General features: G+C 42.2%; 1 protein-coding gene across 5 annotated transcripts in view; it reads left to right on the top strand.

The window, feature by feature from the left end:
- The window catches only part of CFAP206 (cilia and flagella associated protein 206), a 1,515,781-nt gene that overhangs the window by 818,239 nt on the left and 681,426 nt on the right, over positions 1-16,116 (top strand). For all 5 annotated transcript variants that reach the window (XM_044069254.1, XM_044069237.1, XM_044069228.1 and 2 more), the window contains one exon: positions 13,271-13,476. In XM_044069254.1, coding sequence (XP_043925189.1) covers positions 13,271-13,476 — 206 coding nt within the window. The remainder of the gene's footprint in view (positions 1-13,270; positions 13,477-16,116) is intronic.

Genomic DNA, 16,116 nt, shown 5'->3' with positions numbered 1-16,116 from the left:
TCCTTGAATTTAACGTAGAAGAGGTGAAGTCCACTTTAGGAGTTGTTCACATTAGAACCCGAAGTTGTTCACATTTTATCTTTCGCCCGAGTTTTACATCACTGTTTCAAATTGTACCCAGTAAGGCTTAGAGGCTTCATATCTGGGCTCAACTCATTCGTCTTCCTGTCACTTTTAACTGTCCCAGAGGGTCCTTTGATTTCTGTCAGACTATTAAAACAGGATCTCTGTCTCAACCTAAAAAGTCCATTAAATCCATTTCTCTAAATTCCACCTAATCCAAAGATCCTCCTAAATGAGCTGCATCATATAATCTCCTTTCACAAAGGCCTGAGTTTATTATTTGCAAATGGTGCTCTTGTGGAAACTAAACTGATCTTGAGGCTGGCTTCGCTCGAACTTAGAGAGTGCTACACCGCTACGCGAGTTATTGGGTTTGCAAGCCTGCTTGCCTTTCCACAAGCAATTAAGAAGATCCAAAGAGTTTCAGCCATCCTTTCCTAGCCATAAGCCATGTCTCTTGATTTTCCACTAGGATAATCTCTAGTCAATCCTAATCCATCCTTTTGTCCCCACTCCAATTTCTAGTTTTACCCACAACAAAATTCTTCATTACCAGTGATTCCTCCAAAATTCTCCAATGAAGCAGAATACACAGGCAGTTCTGCAGTGTATTTAGGCACGACCAGATATTTCAGCAGGACTCAGACCATTAGTAGTCAGGAAACTTTGTTTGTAAAGCTACAGACCATAACTCAAACAAATTCAACTAATAATACTATCTTTCATAACATTCTTCAAATAAGCAACTTACAACCTCTATCAAAGCTCATTCTACACAACATCTAAAGCTCCCTATATAGAACCAGAGCTCTGGCTATAGCAAATCCAATTCATCTAAGCTTCCTACAAATCTCACAACTTGATGCACCATCTCCAGGATTAGCTTTCATTCCAACTACAAATTGTCATGTGGCATGTTTTCCACGGAGCATCATTTGGTTCCATCCCCAGTACTCTGTCAGGTCAGTGAGCCATGTAGGCTGTAGGGTCATTAGGGATAACATCCGATTAGATATGTAATAGGGCCATAATATGTACTCATCTTTTAGTGGATCCCTCTATTCTTCTATCTTTTGGATCCCATCCCCCTACATTCCTACCCCTCCAAGAGAGAACCCTTTGAGTCAGAAGAGATTGAATTTTTTTGGTTTTTTCATCTGATGTTGTTTCATCTGCACGCATGTATGCATGTATGCATATGCATGTGAGCCATGACTGGAAACACTGTGGTGCATCCTGGTGGTGCATCCTGATATATAATAAGAATAACTTTTGACATAAGCGCTTGGCAATGTGCAGCGCAGATGGAGCCGAGGACTCCCAATGGCTCCGAACCAATGTGGCTTAGATGGATCCCAAACATCTGAAGTTATGGTGAGTACATAACTAAAAGTTATCCTTAATGCCAGGCTGATTCCATCCGTTAAATACTGAATTTTTAAGTTTACTAGTACATGACAACACCATTAGACTAGAGTGTTTGCGAGAGGAGTGCTTTGCCCATATCCCATACATGGTGTCCGTGCACCTGCTGACTACATATGCTGCTAACTCCAAGATGCTGCACCAGCAGCAATGAGATAATGCAAACTGAACTTAGAATATTAGTTTCCCAACCCCCAATACAAAAACAAAATAACAGTCTTGCTGCCTTGCAAAGAACAAGAACGAAAAAACAATAATTTCATATAATACCACTACGAGTCAGAGAGTCTACTATGACTCAAAATATTTCATTTTCTTTCTTATCTTTTTCAGCTTTATATTATTCTACTTGCTGTAGGTGCAGGAGGAGCCGGGGGAAGAAGCAGCAGCAGAAGAAATACATTTTTTTCATGATGATTGATGACCGCCAACCTTCGGACTGGGATTCACAGCCGCACAGCTCTGAGTCCATTAAACTTGTCTTGTTCTGCTGCTCTGACTGCTGCCGTTGCCAGGGGGACAGGGTTGCTTGGTTGCCGAGTTGCGAGTCCTGAGTCTGACTCCTGTCCTGCCTTCTAAACTAAACTTTATGCAAGTGCCAAGGCAAGTAACCAAGTATGCAGCAACAACACACTTATTTTAAATTAAATAAAAAAAAAAACAATGCTATCTATGTCTGCCAAGTTGGTTCAGTTATGCGTCTGTTCCGCCCCTCTCTCTTTATTCCCTAATCCCAGGCAGGCTGTTGCAGTGTATAAGACGTGTGAGTGACAATGAGACCAGCACGTGCACTGCTAATGTAAGTAAACAAACTCATCTCTCACTCACTCAGACTAGAGCAGCCCTCAGTCAAATTCCGACACGCTGGGAAGCTGCTCACGAAGCTGACATCATCACAGATGCCTTCGCGCGATAATGTCAGTCCAAAAAAGACAGAAAAAAAGTTAAAAATAGCCGGGAAATTCAGAAATTAAGGGGTGCCACTCAGGAATCATGGCACCCCATTATTTGGACCTCAAAACCTGGTAACAACTGAGTGATTCAGTACAGTTGAGAGGTATGACAAGAACACATACAAGAGTGGCCAACATACAACTCAGGTAGACTTCCTCCTAGTAAGGAAAGGGTACTGGTGTAGAATCAGTTATTGCAAACTCATGCTGAGTGAAACAGCTGGCCCACAACATAAACCACTGGTTGCTACAATCAGCTGCAAGCAGTAGTTAGAGAAGGCTCTAAGGTCAACAGAAACCAGGCTGAAGACCTGGAAGTTGATTAGAGAAAACAAGAAATTACTCAGGGCTGTAGCACCCCAAGAAGAGGAGGAAATAGGTGGAGTTGAAGAAGAAGAATATCAGTGCCTCAAAACAGCATGTGTGAGGACTAAAAAAGCCAGGTATGGAAATAAGGCACATAAGGAAAGGTGGTGGTGGAATGCAGAAGTTTAGGAAGTCACCAAAAGAAAAAGGATTGCAGGAAAAAGTGTGATATAGAAAAGATGGAACAGGCTAGGAAGGGATACTGGTTGGCTAACAAACAAGCCAAGAAAGGAGTTGCAATAGCAAATAACAAGGCATCGGAGGCACTCTACCAGCTTCTGGAAAGTGATGCGGTAGGTGGCACAAAGAAACTATATCAGGTTGCAAGACAAAGACAAAAAGTTAAAGAAGATAGTCAGACACCCTTCATAAGGGATGCCAGCAACTACCTGCTCATCAGTACACAGGACGTCAAAGGTAGAAGGAAGGAGAATTTCCAGCAGCTTCTGAATGAAGAAAATCCCACAGATGCTGTACTGCCCCAGAAACAGCCTACAATGAAAGAAGAAGAGGAGCCTATCCTAGAAGAAATGAGAACAGCACTAAGGACAATGACATCAGGGAAAGCAGCAGGCTCAGATGAGGTCACAGGAGATATTATAAAGATGCTGGGTGAGATAGGGGAGAAATGGCTCTTGAAAGCATTCATAGCAGTGTGGAGAGAAAGGCTTATCCCAGATGACTGAAGATTAAGCTTACTAGTGCCATGTACAAGAACAAAGGGGACATCCACAACTGTGGGCAGTACAGAAGCATCAAACTCCTATCACATTGCATGAAAGTTATGGACAGAGTGATTGATACACAGATACGCAGACTAGTAGAATGTAAGATGGGAGATGAGCAGTTCGGATTCAGATCGGGATGCAACACAACTGACCCAATGTTTGCAGTAAGACAGATAGTTGAGAAGAAGCTAGAGACTGGAAAGAGTTCAATTAGGAATTCCTAGATTTGGAGAAAGCATATGACAAGATCCCAAGAAAGCTGATTTGGGCAGTACTGTGGTGGCGCAAAGTCCCAGATACATTGGTAGAATTAGTACAGGCTGTGTACAAGGAAGCAATGACTCAAGTACAAACAGTGTTCAACCTCACCGAAGGGTTCCCAGTAGGAGTGGGTGTGCACCAGGGTTCAGCTCTGAGCCCACTGCTGTTCATACTGGTGATGGACTACATTGGCAAACAGGTCAGAGGGGACAGATTAACAAAGTTGCTGTATACAGATGATGTGGCATTACAGGCAGACTCTGAGCAAGAACTTCAGCAAAGTATAGGGGATTGGAATGCAAAACTGAAGGCACATGGGATGAAACTATGCACAGATAAGACAGTGGTAATGGCAGCAAATTGGGGAACTCAGAAGAAGCTGAGAATTGAGATAGAAGGGAAGACAGTGGAACAGGTAAATAGCTTAAAATTTCTGGGAGGGGTGGTTGAGCAGGACAAAAGTCTGAATGAAGAGGTCAAAGCTAGAATCAGAGGGGCTGCAGCCAACTGGCATAGAGTCTCAAGTGTAGTCTATGACAGAAGAATGCCAAAGAAGCTGAAAAGTAAGGTGTACAAGACAGTGGTGAGACCAGTACTAATGTATGGTACAGAAACATGCACAATAAAGGCAAAGCAGATGAGGAAATGAGAGGTGATGGAAATGAAGTGCCTGAGAAGGGTGGCAGGATGCACACTGTGGGACAGACAAAGAAATGAGGACATAAGAGCAGAAGCCAAAGTAGCACCAGTTGCAGAAAAGTTCAAAGACATCAAATTACGGTGGATCAGACACATATGCAGAAAAGCAGAAGACAGTCTGATGAAGATTTGGGACAGACAGGAAGAAGTTAAGAGGAAATGAGACATCCAGGAAAGAGGTGGATGGATTGTGTGAAAGAAGATTTATGACAGTCAAGCATGAGTGTCAAAGAAGGCAGGAGTGTGGCATTGAATTGAGAGAGATGGCAGCAATTAACATGGTACCCCAATCCCATGTAGAAAATGGGGAAAAAAGGGGCTGCTGCTGCTGCTGCTGACTTAGAACCCAAAAGTGATGAATACTGAAATGACAAAAAGCAAACCAACAGCCTTTTGTTAAGTGAGGATATCATTCTGGGTGGATCACTGGAGCAGCCAGTGGTAACATGTTGGTCTTTTCACCAGTGAAGCTGTAGTGATCTAGCCATTATTTTTACATTGCTTTCCTATTCCTTTGTAAAGGCCAGTTCTATTTTCATGTCAGCAGAGGTGTTGATCATTAGCTCCCTATTGCAATAGTATATAACTGTATAGAATGCATTCTGACAAGGACTGGACATCTTACTGGTATGCAAAAGCATTTGGGCACCTTTGACACATACCATATGTCTAAGGAAACATGAATGTATACTGTATAAAAGCAGACGTGATCTATTCAAACATCTCCTGTTATGGAAAGTTTACTTACACAACTGTACTTTACTGATGTGCAGTGGTAGTAGGTTTTGGTGTATTGTTATATGCCTAAATCAGTTCTTGCTGTTTCATATCTCTTGGCTACATTTGTGAGTGCCTTAGCCCAAGAACATAATGCCAAAAACAACTGTCAACAAAAAATGTGACAGATCCATTATGTAGCACTTTCCACTGTCAGTCATTAACTTCCTTCAGAATTAATCTTGAAATATGTAATTTAGTGTGTGTGTGTGTGTGTGTGTGTGTGTGTGTGTGTGTGTGTGTGTGTCGAAGATATGAATATCGGGTGCTTGTAGGGCCAGTATGTCACATAAACTTGGCTATCAAACCTATGAACATACAAACCTGTACTAGAAAAGGATATACAAATTACACCCTGGAAAGATATAGTCAGATGTTGGTGCAAGCAATATTTGCTAAGCCAGCATTACTACTTTTTAGTGAATTTATTTTAATTCTGTAGTTGTATTTCTTAATGATGGCCATTGCAGTATAATTTTGATAGGACTCAGTTGGGTCAGGATGGTCTTTTGTTTGTACTCTGTTGGGTCAGGGTCACATATCCAAAAAGGATTCTTTGGGTAATAATTTTTAATGTCGGGACCTACTATAGTAAGTCCTGAAACACGGAGACAGAATGGCTAAAAGAATGGACTTACATATACTAAGACTGAGGTGATAATTTCTGTGAATATTTCCTTTTCTCTGAGGTATGGTGATCGCTAAGTCGATATATATAAGTTCAGGGGGTGGGGGGTCTTGCCTCCCACATCAGAAAGTGCAGTGGGGTTTGCCTCTGCAAAAAAAGAAGTTCAAAGGAGAAAGAAATCTTCAGTATTCACTTTTCACCCATATTTTTAGTCTTTGTTTTCATTATGTCAGCACTTTGCATTTCAAGTGTTGACATTTCAATAGGGAGCAATTCTTTGGCTTCTTGTATTCTCTGTTGTATAAAAATTAATATATAATACCAGAGCTGCATGAAATTCATTAAAAGGTTCTCAACATAGTTTCATGTTTCTTACCATTTTATCTGGGCTAGACACTTCTATTACAGAAGTGAAATACACTGCAGTGAAAACTCGCTGGCCATGACATGACATGCAGAGCTGTTGCCTAATAATCTCTATCTGCTGTGATAAAATGACTGGGAGTCTCAGTAGAATTCTGTTTTATAGCAAAAATTCCTTTGGTATTGTAATATATTAAGTTATTGCCAGGACTTGACTACCTTCAGTCATACTTCTTAACCTGCAGACATCAAAACTCTAGACAAAGACCCATAAAAAAATAGAAATATCTGGCCAAAAATTGGACAGCCAATTAACATATCATTTGCATATCTATTATTGTAGCCCCACCCACCACCCGGTAGGATTGTTGAATACTGCCACTCAGAAACACAAATTTAAAAAACAAGTGACAAAATGTAACCAGGCTAGTTGTGTTTTATCCTATGAGAAACATGGACTTTTTAAGACAAGGAACATGTCTCATAAAGAGCTACACTTGACATGTACGGTAAAAAGACCCAATATTTTATAACCTTAGAAATTGCTACAATAATGGGTTTTGAAGTAGCATGCATTTTCTGAAGGCCACAAAGTGACATAGTTATGAAATGAAAGTTAAATACACATAAAGGCTTATCATTAAAAAATACAAAAAGTAGCCATGTCCTGTTATGATGGTGCCTTTCATCACTTCACATTCACCCTAATTTTAAGCACTAGAACAATTTATATATTTTTATCTGGAATATTGCCAGAAATGTAAATCCAGATTAGCCACGATTTCTCAAGAATTTTGCAGTTTTGGGCAGAGCTGCGGTGACTGCACCTGTCAGCACATCACTAAATAGAGTCACTTCTCTTAGTGATATGCCTTTCATTCTGCTCAGAGTTTGCATAAATTTAGTCGGGTATTACACATACCAAGGCTGTACTGCTGGTCATACTTTATCTCTGCTCAAAAATTTTAGACTTTATTCCTTCATAAAATGCAGTCTAACACAAATCCTGTTATTCTAGCAATTTTATAAGTTTATGAGCAATTTTTAGAATCTGTCCTCATAACTATATACAGCAATCCAAGTCTCACTCTCAATGTCATGTTCATGAGTCATTGGATATAGACAGGGAGACTGTAAAATAATACAGTTCACACAATAATCAACTAACTCATGTCCTTCTCCACTCTTATCCCCATCCTCCTCCATGCTTCAGAGCTTCCCTTACTTTTTTCACAGTTTTTTTTATCTTTTACTTATGAAGAAGTGGCCTTTGAGTTTAGTGCCATCACCATTGCTCTTTTCATCCTTCCCTTACTGGTGGTAACTACATTGGCTGGAGGTGTGCTGCTGCTGCTATTTCCTGCATAATGCATTGCTATCCATTTTCCTTTACCCTCATTGGCTTGAATTGTCTTTCTTTAAGGTCTTCTCTTCTAGTTTTAATATGGGCTTCCTGTGATAAATCAATGAACTGGTTCATCTGTTGAATCCTGGCTGCAACTGCCTGCACAAGACTGCATTTGCTTCAGACTGTAAATTACAAAGTTCAAATGTCTATCCCTCCTGCTCCTCTGACCTTGTGTGCAGCCACGTCACATGCAAGTTGCAAAGCTTGATGTTTTGTTCACTTCTTACTCCTAATGCTAATAATTACTGCAGATGTTCTCACATTTGTCCTTGATGTGGTGTGTGGTGATGTCAGTGAGCAAGCAGAAACTACAACTCCAAAGGAAAAATGAATCAGAATTTAAAGGGGCTAGTAAGGAATTTGTTACACCCTCTTATTTTGATTCCCAAAGTGGAATTTTCCACCAAAATCTGGACAGTTGGGAGGTATGACCTCAATGCAGTACTAATAATGAAAGGCTGATGACAGGTCCAGTAAGTACATATTTATCAGCTTTTGATAACAGTAATGGCAACATCAGTCGATTGTAGCCTTTATAGGTTCATAGGTTTATACTAGGCTATCTGCCCTAAGGCATTTATAAGCCTAGCCCAAATTTTTGTGGCTTACGCCACCCCTTATATGAAAAAATACTGTGCCCATTAGTTTGTTGTGCCTCTGTCCAGCAGTGACACAGAGATGATTCGGGGTAAACCTCGATCTCCCATCCACAGGACTAGATTTCTCTTGAACAGAGTCAGCGAGGTGCTCTGCCTCACATGGGGATTTTATTTTATTCAGCATAGGGGAGTCTCTGAGTGATAAATCTATCCTCCAGCACGCCTATTTATATCCGTGCTAAGGTTTAAGTCGCTTGCTCTAGTGGTTTTGGTGGATTTGGATTTTTTGAGGTGGAGCATGTCCATTAATTCCAGGTTGGACATGGCCTTGTATGTCAGGCACATGTCACCTCTGAGCAGACGGTATGCGACTGAATAGAGCTGGAGTTTCTTCAATCTGGCAGCATATGACAGATTTTGGAGTCCCTTTATCCTTTTGGTGAGGAACTTTTGGAGTCTCTCCAATTGCTGCCAATGTCGGGTGAGATACATCCCGAATGGGGCATTGTACTTGATCATTGGTCTGATAAGTGAAGAGTACAGGGAAACAATGACCTCACTAGATCTGGATGTGAATCCCTTCATGATCAGGTGGGCAATGTAGAAGGTCTTTCTAACCACTTTAGCAACGTGAGTGTCAAAAGAAAGGCCACAGTCAACCTGGGTCCCCAGGTCCCTGATAATCTCTTCTGTGCTTAGTGGATTGCCACCTATATGGTAGCTTGGGGTTACCTTGTTTTTATGACTATACATTTTTTGGCGTTTAACTTCAGGCCATGGCTCTGGCACCAGCTATCTGTTTCCGTGAGCCCCTTCTGAAGGATATCCGTGTCCAATGCACTTTCCACTATGGCGCCCAGTTTGCAGTCGTCTGCAAACTTTGTCAACAAAGTCCTCCCATGTTGGCCTGTACTTCTGAGAAGTAGATGCCAAACAATAGTGTGGGACACCACTTGTGATCGGCTTGGAGTCTGACACAGCGCCAGCAACTCTAACCCTGTGGGTTCTGTCCTTAAGCCAGTTTGCAACCCATCTTGTGACATATGGGTTGACATTTGTTTTTCTACAATACCGAGTGGGGTATTGTGTTGGCAAGGTCAAGGTAGGCTGTATGGACTGCCTTTCCCTCATCAATGGCCTTGGTGACTGTTTGAAGAAGTCGACCAAGTTCAAAAGGCATGATCTTCCCTTGACAAAGCCAAACTGGGTCGGGTCCAATGTCTGCAAGTCCCCTATATCTTTGTTTATGAGCTCCATTATGATCCTCTCCATAGCTTTGCAGACTAGACTTGTTGTGGAACCACAGTTGCATCCTGTGGTAAGGCTGAGATTAAACAGCTGCCTTATGTGCGGGTTTAATTCCTCATTTGTAGCACACAGCCGGGGACACCATCCGGTCCCATTGATGCTGTGTTTTAGCTTTAGAGAGCAGCTTTCACCTGCGCATTTGAGATGTCCGGGAGGCTACACTCTGGGATAGTTATCTCTCCTTTAGGGGCACTGAACCTGTCTGCCAGTATGTTGGCAATGTCTGTGGGTTCAGTGATTTTGTATCATTTTGGACTAATTCTGAGCATATCTGGGAGTTTCCACCCAGGTTCCTAACATAGCTGAAAAAGGCCTTATGATTGTCCTTTGAATCCATGGCAATTTTCTCTCAAAATTGGCCTTAGTTGATTTTATGAGTGCTCGTATTTTTTACTAATAATGATCAGGGGTGACTTCCCTTTTATGGATTTTGTTCTATCATGTAATAGTTTTCTCCTCTTATTGTAAAGTTTGTTAATGGCTGGGGTCCACCAGACTGGACGTTTGCCCTTTGTGGAAAGAGTCTTGGTTTTATTTGGGATTGCCTGATCCATGCAGTCCTGGAGGTGTTCATAGAAGGCATTTGTAAGGGCTTCCGCAGCTTGGGTTGTGGTTTCCACTGGCTCAGGGGCCTTGAAGGATACCACACCAGTCTTGAGTAGTGTGAAGTTTGCTTTAGAGAAGTTCTTCACTATGGTCTTTTTTGTTTGGGGTGGGATGTGGATTTCCAGTGAGATTAGTTTATGATCAGATCTCACCAATGGGGATATACTTCGGTGTGGAGCATTTTGTCCCGATGTTTGTGACAATGAGATCTAGTATATTTTCTCCTCTCATGGGAACAGTGACTAGCTGTTCCATGGCATTTGAATTTATGAACTCCAGGAACCGTTGGGATAGAAAGTTAGGGCTTGAGTAATGTTCCCAGTCTATATTCGGGTAGTTGAAGTCACCCAATATGATGGTGTTTGGAGATACATTTATACCCTCCAGTGTCTTCAGGAAGGCTGTGTGGGGTTCCTGAGTTTGAGTGGGTGGCCTGTAGCATGCTACAATTTGTAGAGCAGTTTTGACTATGGTTAGTTGCACCTGGATGTTTTCGTTGCCACCAACCTGGAGGTGTGGGTATCCTTTATGAATATGGATACACCCCTCCTTTGCATGATATGAGGTAAAACCTAATAGTGCCGGGTGCTCTCAGGAGCCTTGAACCAGGTTTCAGTTACAGCACAGACATCGATGTTCTCCATACTGAGAAGGGCCTCGAGTGCGTGCATTTTGAGATTTAGACTTCTGGCATTGAGCAGCATTACCCTCAGTTTCTTCCCATTTTGTTTTCTAGGGTGGTAGGTTTAGAATTTGAGCCTTGCCTAAAAGGCACTATGGGGGTGGCAAGAGCCTTAGCCAATATCCGGAATCCCAGGTGACAGGTGCAAGCTGTCCAGCGTGGCTTGTCAAGCATGTCATCCCAGGCAGACAGACACTGGATCCCCTTTGAATGACACCAGACATTAAGCCAATTGTTAAAGCTGATCATCTTGTCTCTATATTGTGGCATCATTCTTGGTGAAGGAAGGATACTGCTCAGGGTTAGGGTCATACCTGCCTGGGCTACATAATCAGAGAGCTCCTCTATGTCTCTTTTCATGTAGTCCAGGGAGCACACCAGCATGGACAATGACTGTGTCATATTTGTACTTGCCGTGGAGTGACCAGTGCTTGTGTTATGTGGCGGATTCGATAGGCAGCTTACTGTGACCCTCTCCTTGTTCAGCCTGGTGAGTGGGACGTCAGTGTGTCTGACTATGGAGTCACCTATGACAAGTATGTTTGGTGTTGTATTTGGCCTTAAGGGCTGTGACTGCTATTGTGGTTTATGTGTTGCTTGTGGGGTGTCTTGAGGTAGCAGTTGTTTGGGTGTCTGCTTTGGAGGCCTCTGCTGTTTAGGTAAATTTTACTCAGAGCAGTATGTCTTTGTGTGTTTATGTGTTTGATTCAGTGGAGTGGTAGCATTATGTGAGGCTGGTTTTGTGGTGTGTGTAGTTGCCTTCTCCTCCTGTCTGGTCTTGCCAGTCCTGAGTTGAGAGCTCAGCCTCCAGTTTGGCTAAATAGCTGCATCTCGTATTTGTGTTATGTGGGAGGAGGAGAGGGTTGTACATTGCCTCAAGATTCCCAGATTCACCAGCTGGACATTGACAACTGACCTTTGGACATGCTAGAATAATATTGGGAAATCCAAGGGCCAGTGGGGAGTGAGGGTGTAGTGCTTTTAATTTTTAGTGCTGACTTATATAATTGCTTTAGTGAGCAAGTGCCAGGTAACTTGAGTGCAATGTAAGTAACTAAATGCAAAACGACAAACAGTAACTTTCTTTCAAGTGAAACAAGGAAATAAGTACAGTAAGCAATGCAGATATCACTAGTGATCGGTGGAATTAGCTTCCAGGAAATAACAAGCAAACAAACAACAAGCATATAAACAAAGCTAGATTCAGCAGGCCTGGATCTAGTCTATGCTAAACAAACAAGGTGTACCAATTTCAGTAAGATACAGTTCAAATATTCAGGCACTATAAACCTTCAACCAGAAATTCCCAGCTCAGAAGGGCAGAGTCCAGCCTCTTCTCCCACAAGAGTGCAGACCACGAACCTTCTTAATGTAAAATAACTGGCCTGAAGCCCAAGTGCCTAAACCAGAACTAATACACTTGGACACTGGGCTCTCAATCAGCAGTTCCCAACTTAGAAGGATGAAAGCTACCTGTCCTGCCACCACAGTGCTTGCCACAAACCTTCCTAATGTAAAACAACTGGTCTGAAGCCCAAGTGCTTAATCCAAAAGACTTGAATGATAGCTACACTTTAATCAAGTTACAACCAAGCAGTAATAAATACCATTGAATACTTTAGAGAATGTCTGGATTAGTGCTCAAGTTACACAAACAAAGCTAGATCCAGCAGGCCGAATCCAGTCTATGCCACAGCAAACAGAAACAGTTCAGATATGCATGCACTATAAGCCTTTAACCAGAAATTCCCAGCTCAGAAGGGCCTCCCACAAGAGTGCAGACCACGAACCCTCTTAATGTAAAGAATAACAGACACTGAGCCCTCAATCAGCAGTTCTCAACCTAGAAGGATGTAAGCTACCTGTTCTGCCACAACAAGGAAGGAGTGGTTTGCCACATCAGTGTTCACTACTTTATTCTTTGGGCTAGAATAATTCATGAACAAAGCTAAAAATGTTATCTATAAAGCTACTACTGTCTCTTCAGAATATGTATTTTTTCCTGTTTCCATGTTTTACACCCGTTATCTGTTTTATGTGGAAATGGCAGTACTAACTTAGTAAATTGTGTTTATCTTTGACCAGTAAATGACTGTTTTAATATATTTGCTATCTGCTGTTTTCTGTCTGTTGACTGTTGGTTACATTTGCATCAGTCTTACTATTTTATGTTAATACCAGCAGTATGCATACAGCAGAGCTGGACAAAGTCTGTCTAAGCTATCAGCAATCTCAGGTTAATCTCCAGACTAACAAAGGTATTAAACAGGGGCTCTGCTTTCACAAATTCATACTGAAGCCCATGGACACTGACCTTGTTTTCTTTTAGTCTGGAAAAAACAGCTAATTTATTGTAGGCTTTTTTGAAGGGCACTAGCAATCTGTATTATTTTTCTTCACATAGTACCTGCCATTCTCAATGAAGCTATTCCAGCTACTAGCAAGCATATTGAAGCTGAACTGCAGCAGTGCCAACAGTTAATTTATTCCTATACAGCACTGATAGAGCAACTGGAAGAGAAACACCACCTGACTAAAGTTCCTGAGACCATGTGGTTTGAAGCGTTATACAATGTGAGACAGCATGAGGTGTTTTTACATGTTATTCTGGTAAGCTTATAATAAAGTTCATATTCTGTTTTTTATCATCTGTTTTTTGTATGTATAAGATTTAAAAAATGCAGAACTTTTAAGTAGTTGATGACACAAATATATGCAGATGGGCTGATTGCAAACTACGTATAAAAGAACAGGAAGCTTTCAGAGACTAATCTTGGTGGCTTTGAAACCGCCTGCCCCTCTTGTAAGTTTGTGTTTGGATACTCCTTCTGGGCCCATCTGATTTGCTCACTCATCTGAGTGCAGTGAGATCATATTCTGATTTCAGGCACTCCTACTGTGTACAAAGAGAGCATCTGGTAAAGAAAAAAAAAATTTTAAGCTTGTTTCCTGCCTTTCCTGTAAGTGGTCTAGACTGTTTGTAGGCTTCTGAGCCCCCAAGCCTTTCTGTTTTGGAGGGAAGCCTTCTAGCTTAATTTTGTTTCTTAGAACTAGCCAGTTTTCTAGTTTCAGCACTCAAATCTGTTTCTTTGAACTCAGCAATTGTTCAGAACTCGTTGTAAGCACTAAATAAGTTGCAAATTACTACAACTCTCAACTTTCCGCACATGTCTAGAGGAAAGCAGTTTTTAGTACTTAATAAATAAGCACTTATCCAGGCATGTCTAAGGGTCAGCTCCCGGTGATTTCTCCTGTCTACCTGATGAATCTGGGCACCTTGGGGCAATGCAGCAATTGCCTCATGTACACAGACAAACCTCTCCTCCTACCACCCAACACTACAACTTGTGAGAGATGCACTTATATTGCCAAACTGGAAACAAAGCTCTCTTCACCCAAGACTGACTAGACAGTCAAGAGGAGAAGGTAAACACTTGCACCACACCACGCTCATTACATAGTCCTTCAAAACCTACACCACCAAAACACACACATAGAAACACAAAACACACACCTACATTCGCAGAGGCTCTCAATAAAAACCTTCCCAAGTATCAGGGACCTCCAAAGCAGAAACGCAAGCAAACTCCACCCTCCAACACAACCCAAATGACACATAGCCCACAAACTCAGTGTGCCACTCAACCACAGCCCATAAGGCATAACAATGTACCCAACAATCTAGTCATAGGTGACTCTATAGTCAGGCACACTGATGTTCCACTCACCAGGCTAAACAAGGAGAAAGTTACTGTCAGCTGCCTGTCAGGTGTCAGGATCTGCCACATAATGCACACACTCAGGTCACTCCACAACAAGTACAAATATGACACTGTCATTGTCCATTTTGGTGTGAATGACCTGAGACGTACCTCCCTGGACTACATGAAAAGAGACATGGAGGAGTTCTCCAATCTTGTAGCCGAGGCAGGTATGACCCTGGCCCTGAGTAGCATCCTGCTATCATCCAGAATGATGCCACAGTACAAGGACAAAATGATTGACTTCAACAATTGGCTAAGCTTCTGGTGTCATTCTAAGGGGATCCAGTATTTGTCTGCCTGGGACGACATGATCAACAGACCATGATGCTTTGCCAGAGATGGCTTGCACCTGTTGCCCTTGGGATTCCGGATGCTGGCTAAGGCTCTTGCCACCCCTGTAGTGCCTTTTTCAGGCAAGGTTCAAATGACAAATTCACCACCGCAACAGGTACAAGCAAGCAAAATCTGAGGGTAATGCTACTCAATGCTAGAAGTCTAAACCTCAGAATGCACTCACTCGAGGCACTTCTTAAAATGGAGAACATCGACATCTGTGCAGTGACAGAGACCTGGTTCAAAGCTCCAGAGAGCACCCCTGCATTACCAGGCTATAATTCATACCATACCTTTTGGCCACCTAACCCAGAATTAAGCACTAAAGGTGGAGGCGTGTCCATATTCATTAAGGATATCCACACCTCCAGGCTAGTTGAACAGCATAATGCATCAGAGATTATCCAATTGCAACTAACTCTGGGCAAGACCGCAATCCAAATTGTAGCTTGCTACAGACCCCCCCACCATGCCCCAGGATTCCCACTCCTCATTTCTTGATACACTGGAAAGTATTAGGGTACAACCTAACACCCTAATAATGGGTGATTTCAACTACTCCACCATTAACTGGGAAAACTACTCATGTACCAACTCTTTTGCTCAACGTTTTCTGGAATTCATAAATTCCAATGCCTTGGATCAACTTATTCGCACCCTCACCAGGGGCAGTAATATTCTAGACATGGTCATTACCAACATGGGCAACCGGTGTTTCACACCAGAGGTCAATTCCTCATTGGTCAGAACCGACCACAAGCTAATCACCCTAGACATCCACATCCCGCTCCCACCCCCAATTAGGGAAACCACCGTAAAAAACTTCTCCAAAGCCAACTTCACACTTCTTAAGACAGAAGTGGCAAACTTCATGACACCCATGCAGACGGACAATAAAGTTACGACTGCTGAATCCTACACAAATGCACTTTATAAGCACTTACACGAGTGCATGGATCATGCTATCCCTAATAGAACCAAGATGCTATCCTCCAAAAAAAGGAAGCCGATCTGGTGGTCCTCTGCCATAAACAAACTCTACAACAGAAGAAAGAAACTGTTGCAAAAAAGAGTAAAATCCCATGACTGGAGGTACGCCCTGGTCAACCTCAGTAAGAAGCTGATATCCCTCATAAAATCCTCCAAAGCTAGT

The sequence above is a fragment of the Protopterus annectens genome, chromosome 1.part0, assembly GCF_019279795.1.
Source record: "Protopterus annectens isolate FY-2018-M chromosome 1.part0, PAN1.0, whole genome shotgun sequence".
In the NCBI taxonomy this organism is placed as follows: domain Eukaryota; kingdom Metazoa; phylum Chordata; order Ceratodontiformes; family Protopteridae; genus Protopterus; species Protopterus annectens.
This window is presented reverse-complemented; position numbering and strand designations above follow the sequence as displayed.